At 37.0% G+C, this 6,000-nt stretch overlaps 1 protein-coding gene across 2 annotated transcripts; it reads left to right on the top strand.

Annotated features, from left to right (window-relative positions):
- The first annotated feature begins 1,085 nt into the window (after nt 1–1,085).
- Nucleotides 1,086–2,485, top strand: LOC112173528 (protein SOB FIVE-LIKE 5). 2 transcript variants are annotated; one of them, XM_040509289.1, is made up of 4 exons: nt 1,086–1,668; nt 1,778–1,861; nt 1,980–2,051; nt 2,149–2,485. In XM_040509289.1, the coding sequence occupies exons 1-4, from the start codon at nt 1,243–1,245 to the stop codon at nt 2,155–2,157; spliced, it is 591 nt and encodes a 196-aa protein (XP_040365223.1). In that variant the 5' UTR covers nt 1,086–1,242; the 3' UTR covers nt 2,158–2,485. The 2 variants fall into 2 exon arrangements, with proteins under 2 accessions (XP_040365223.1, XP_024166930.1); XM_024311162.2 differs by having other exon boundaries at nt 1,088–1,668; nt 1,975–2,051.
- Nucleotides 2,486–6,000: the final 3,515 nt, after the last annotated feature.

The raw sequence follows: 6,000 nt of genomic DNA, 5'->3' as shown, positions 1-6,000 counted from the left end.
AAAATCCAGGTCGGGTCGGACGAAAAACAACTGGTCTGGTGCAGCTGCGAGAGAGAGAACCGGAGGGGGGGGGAAATGAAAAAATTTCATCCTTTGAAACAAAATATAATTTTTTTTCTTTTTTTGCTATTTATAGAAAATTTTCAGATTTCAAAAATTCATAATAAATTCATACGAACTCCGAATATTGCGTTCCATGTATGCACGAGATCGTATCGACGATCTTTATAACTTTCATGAAGGAAGTTTTCCCAAATTATGTATGTGTAAAAAGTCGATTTTCGAGGCCCCCTAAAATTATATAATAATGAACAGTATTGACCGGGCAAGAAAAACAACGGGTGTAAACTCATGCCCAGTGACAGTGAATAGTAACTTGACTGGTCGAATTCTTGACTTCTCGACTTTGCCTTTTTTTGACTACGGGTGCACTTGCTCTAACAGCATGGTATTACAGACATCTAAACAAAACCTAAGGAAGACAGTAGGGATCAATGTCCAACACGGATATGATAATTGCTTTACAAACAATATGCTATTTAGTTGAGTGACATGCAGCATAATTGCTCTATAATATCTATTAAAACGTACATCTGCATATGGAGGACCACTGATATAGCTTAGAAAATCTCATGCTAGAAACTCCCGCATCGATCAAATCAAATAATGTAATCACCAACCCTCCAAAAGGAAAACTCATTAGAGATTTAGAGAGAGAGAGAGAGAAAGATCGAGATGACTAGTAGTAATATTAAGGGATAGGTGTCCATATATTGAGGAAGGAGGAAAATGGACGTGTACCCGGTTATGTTAAGAGAAGTACACAGTGCCTAGCTGTATACCATGTGAAGAGGCCCTCTCTCTCTCTCTCTTACATGCACCCACTCTAACCTTCCCAACTGGCATTTTTGATTCATTCACATAACAGAGCCGATGGGATTGAGGAGAGTGAGGACAAAACAAGCCTAGGACGATTTGAGTCCGATTCTCTTTTGGTTTTTTCCACCACATTCCACACTCCTATCCCTACATAAACCGGAGCTAGCTCCAAGTTTAGGCAGACACATTATTCAATCACCACCCCCCCCCCCCCCCCCCCCCCTCATAGTAGTCTGAGTTCGATAGCTTAGCTAAGCTAGATATATCTAGAGCAATAGAGACTTTGAAACAGTTCATATACAGTCATCTCTATATATCGATCAGAGGTATTATTGTTCTTTGTGAAAACACAAAGGAATCAATATGAATGTGTTGGCCTCGGAATGCAGTAGTGGTTGTGAGTCCGGTTGGACTCTGTACTTAGAGCAATCTTTTGTTTCTCAACATCCGAGTGGTTCACATAGAGGTAATAGTAATGGTTTTTGTGAGGAGTATAAGGAAAAAAGAATTAGCTATAGTAATAAGGATGAAGAAGAAGAAGAAGAAGACCAGTCAATGGTTTCTGATGCTTCTTCTGGGCCTCCTCATTTCAATGAAGATGAGGTTTACTTTGATGAAAACAATAATGGGTATTTTTGTCCTCCATCCAAAGATGTTAGAACATTGAAGTTTGGAGGTAAAAAGCAGAAGATCAAAGAAAAGGGTAGATGTGGTGTTCAAGATCAACAGCAACAGCAACCATCTTTTCTAGATGACACTGCTAGCTCCCCTTTTTTCAACATTTCCAAGGTAATAATACAAGTTTTCATCAATGTGACTAATTTTATGTGTTTGTATTGATCCATTGCTAATCGGAGGTTTTGAATTTTATCTGATGGGTATCTGATTAATTTTGCAGAACAATTTGATGGTGTCCAATAATCAGGCTTCAGGTGATAGTGTCCTGGATTTCTCACAAGGTTTCTCATCAACTCATTTTCAGGTAATTGGGTTTTTCTTGTTTTCTTCTTGTGGGGGTTTATTGTATAACTTCTAGTTTTAGCTATGATTTGATTAATTGCAAATAGCATAGCACTAACCATTCTGTTCTTGCAGGGCAGATCTGCATACCAAGACCACTATGGTTTCTTACAATCTACTCTACCTGGAAATCCACTTCAGGATCAAAACCAGTTGAGTACTCATTTTTTATTCTTATAAAACTACGTTCCAGTGTTTCTCAATTTGTGTTATTTAGACTCATATTTGAGCTTGTTTCTTAACATGCAGGTGGTTTGAAGGGAATGAGATAACAAGATCTTCATATCATCAATGATATCATCAGTTGCTGCATGTGTTAGTGCGGAGGTTGTAAAAGTAGAGATGGAATTGGATCTCAAAAAGGGATCTTGCTCCTTTTTTTTTTCCCCTTTCTTTCTTTCTTTCTCTCCTTTAACCTGTCAATGTATCAATGCAGTGGGAAACAACCTAAGAGGAGAAGTTAGAAATAAATTTTCATGCTTCCAAAATTTAATTCCATGTCAACTTGTAGTGGTGCAAGTGAGCTGAAACTTTGCTCAGTCCAAGAAAAAAGGAAAAGGAATAGAAAAGTTGGAACTTTCATATATGTAGGCAGTTTCTGTGTGACCATTTCAGCTAACACTTATTTCTTATGGAACAGCCAATAATGACCATCATGGATTGGATAAATAGCACCTAAAACATCTCCATATGTATCTGAGAACTGCAAGATATATACTCAATATACTAGAGCAATTCTGATAATTTGCCTAAATCCATTATTCATAGGAAGGAATTTGCTTCAGAAATGGATATTCTTCATTGTCAGAATTATGTGAAGTTAATCTTGTGTGTCTTATCATCACTCTTTCGGCAATATTTTCATTTTCTAAATTTGTCGGCCGCCATTCATCTTCCCCTAAATCAGGTAGCTTTAGCAGTCCAAAGAAGTAGATAGATGTTTTTAATAATGAATTAAGGCAGAAATTTAAATTTTTAACAAAACATGACACACTGAACTTTTCCACCTAACTCTGTTTGCTAGTCAGTCACAAAGTACATGATAAAAAATCAGGCTAAGTCCCCATCAGATTTGCTTAGGTGGGATTCCCATCATATCCATATTATCAGAAAGCTAAGCCTAAACCTACCCCCAGAAGTAAAACCAAATCTTGGAAAAGGCTCAAGGCATCAATAAGGACAAGACCTTCATGTCCCCAAGAGTCAGGACAAGGCTGCATCCCATACTGATCATATTTGTTCTCTAAGGAAATGAAGGCTTATAATGCAGATCAAAATAAGACAGGATTAAGTAAAAGTGTAATGAGTGATGGGCAGCCTGATAATAATACAGAAATGCCAAAGTTAATGTTGGAATATTTCATATCCATCTCTCATGGCCTTTTTCTAAGCCCAGGAGATCCTGCCTGAGATCTCCCTGACCCAATGGAACATGCCCCATCTTGTTTATTATGTGCCCTTATATCATTTGGAAGGATCCCATTTTCTTTTTCATTTTTATAAATAACCTATGAATTTTTATATATTAATGTAATTGTGCACACTCCAACTCTGTCTGCTTGGAAGCTGTCATTGGACTTTATGTCATGCATGCACAATTATGTGTCTTTCTTGCCAATTCTTTATTCCCAAACCATTCGCAGTCAGTGCCCCATTCAAATACTATAAAGTTTTGTTCATCTCTTTCAAGGTTGAATAGGATAAAGATAAGATCATTAGCTAGCACTTGGGAATTTAGGATGTCAAAATTCCAAGTCCTATCCCATGTTTTTTAAATTTTAGGTTCAATTATTGGAGTCTTCCATGTAGTCAATCAAAAACTCATATTAAAAATGGAATTTCAGATTATTTTTTTTAGGTTTTTGTCATCTTAATTATCCTAGAATTTAGGGTTTAACGCTGTGGGATTAAGTTAAATACAAACACTAACACTCTCATAGATTCACAATACACGATTAGAATCGGAGGCAAGCAAAAAACGAACGACAAAAGGTTGTCTAATGTTTTCAGAAGATATACATATAAAAGTGATGATTAGTCTTTTGCTTCACTACTGCATTCCATCATGTAGCAGATAGAAGTGCAGAGATATTGGGATAAGAAACCAAAGAGGTATGGGAAAACATATTTTGCCCAAGTAACCACCGCCAAGACAAAGCCTTCAATTTTTGCTGTAACATATGATATAATGATATAGAGGGGAAGGAAGGCTAGCTGTGTTGCACTTACAATGTGTAAATTATGAAATGTATGTAACATTCAGTCCCTGCCTGCTATCAAGAATGCAGCTTAACTTCTAGTGTTCCCATTTCTTGAGACAAAGCCTTACCAGCACTTCTTATCGTCTCTGCTACGGACCTGCATACATGCCATATGACTAGGTCGATCGATCAGCACATACATACCTGCACTTGCAGCCGACTGTAAGTCTGTAATATAAACCAATACCAAAATCTACTATCACACACAGAATTAAAGGTGTTGATATCATGAAATTGCAGAAAGTAGAAACTTGTGACTTTGCATTGTTCGTATCCGGCTACAAAAATATAGATTGAATCAATCTGAAGAAAGGATAAATGGAAATCTTTAGGGTTAAGGGCTAAAATCATGGGATATATACAGCAGAACAACATGCTTGAAGGGGAATGATGTAGGACGAGATTTTAGCCAATTTCAACCAAAAATCTTGAAAAGAAAGAAGCGTCTTCACATTAAGAAGAATAATTTGAATATTAGAAATTGGTATTCAAATAGGCTTCTTAATGATGGAATTAATCATAAATTACGCTTTTGGATATATCAGAATTCTCGAGCAAAATCTTGACTGAGATTCCAAACGTAATATTCTTTAGTATCTAGGATTTTATTTCCGATTTTGATTTAATCAGGTTTAATTAGGTTTCCTAGTTTTAGTCTACAATAAATTGTTCTTTATATTTTCTAGTTATATTAGGTTTATGCTATGTGCCATATATAAGGCACCTCTTAGATTGTAATTTTCATTCAAGTAATCAATAAAAAACCAAATATTAGAGAAGTTTCTCTATGTTTCTTACGGCTGTGCCTGTAATTGCTAGTGGATTCTAGCTTATCTCATATGTCTTTTGACGCTTGACGGAGCCTCCTACTATCGTGTTCACGCTTCCCGCATCATTTGGTATCAGAGCCAGGTTTCGCCCGCTTCTTAGCAGACGGCGATCCAAGGGAGAAGTTCACTACCACCAACCTCAACGACGCTGGTCGTAGAATATCTATCAAAGAAAGTTTCGTTGAAGAGGAACATGCCAAGGGATTCGCCCTAGGACAACCTCATCAATCCAAAAAAAAAAAAGAACGTTGGATATTCACAACGCCGGATTACGACGACTTCCGAACTACATGTGTCATCAAAGACAAGGTATGCTCTGTAATAATTAACAGTGGTCTACGAGAGAACTTTATAGCAAACAAAGTTGTGGATTATTTTCAATTACCGATAGTGAAGCTAAGTGATCCATACTGGATTCCATTTGGAGAGGATGAATATGCACAAGTAACAGAGGTTTGTAAAGTTCCTGTCTCTATGGGAAAATTTTATAAAGAAGAGATTACTTGTCATGTGATTGACATGGATGACACTGATGTGCTTTTTGGAAGACCATGGCATGAAAGCGTCAAAGGTGGTTATTGCAAAGATAACACATATTTATTTAGGTGGGAGTCGCACAGAATTAAAATCAAGCCTGGAAGGAAGAACTCAAGAATGACCATCCTGAGGTGTGTGAAAAAGAACATGAAGAATCCACTTTGAAGATTGAAGAGAAACTCATTAAGGACAAGGAAGCTGAATCATTCATCACATCGATATCCATGTCATGCATGCCTAATTGTGTTCAAGATCAACCCAAGGAGAAGTCATTGCCCATTCCTTTTCAAGTGGAGGAGTTCAAGTTTCAAGATGCTTATTCTAAACTTGTCTACGGTATTGGATTCATGGTGATACCTTTTAATTTCGAGAATATTGAAGTTGATGGTTTATCATGTTTTATTCCTACTAATGATCGAGCTGCATACAAGAGGAACTCGAGGTCGAGTTCTTTTCAAGTGGAGGAGACTGAT

Source organism: Rosa chinensis, chromosome 6 (genome assembly GCF_002994745.2).
Source record: "Rosa chinensis cultivar Old Blush chromosome 6, RchiOBHm-V2, whole genome shotgun sequence".
Lineage (NCBI taxonomy): Eukaryota > Viridiplantae > Streptophyta > Magnoliopsida > Rosales > Rosaceae > Rosa > Rosa chinensis.
The sequence above is the reverse complement of the archived record's forward strand: the minus strand, read 5'-3'. Positions and strand labels throughout refer to the sequence as shown.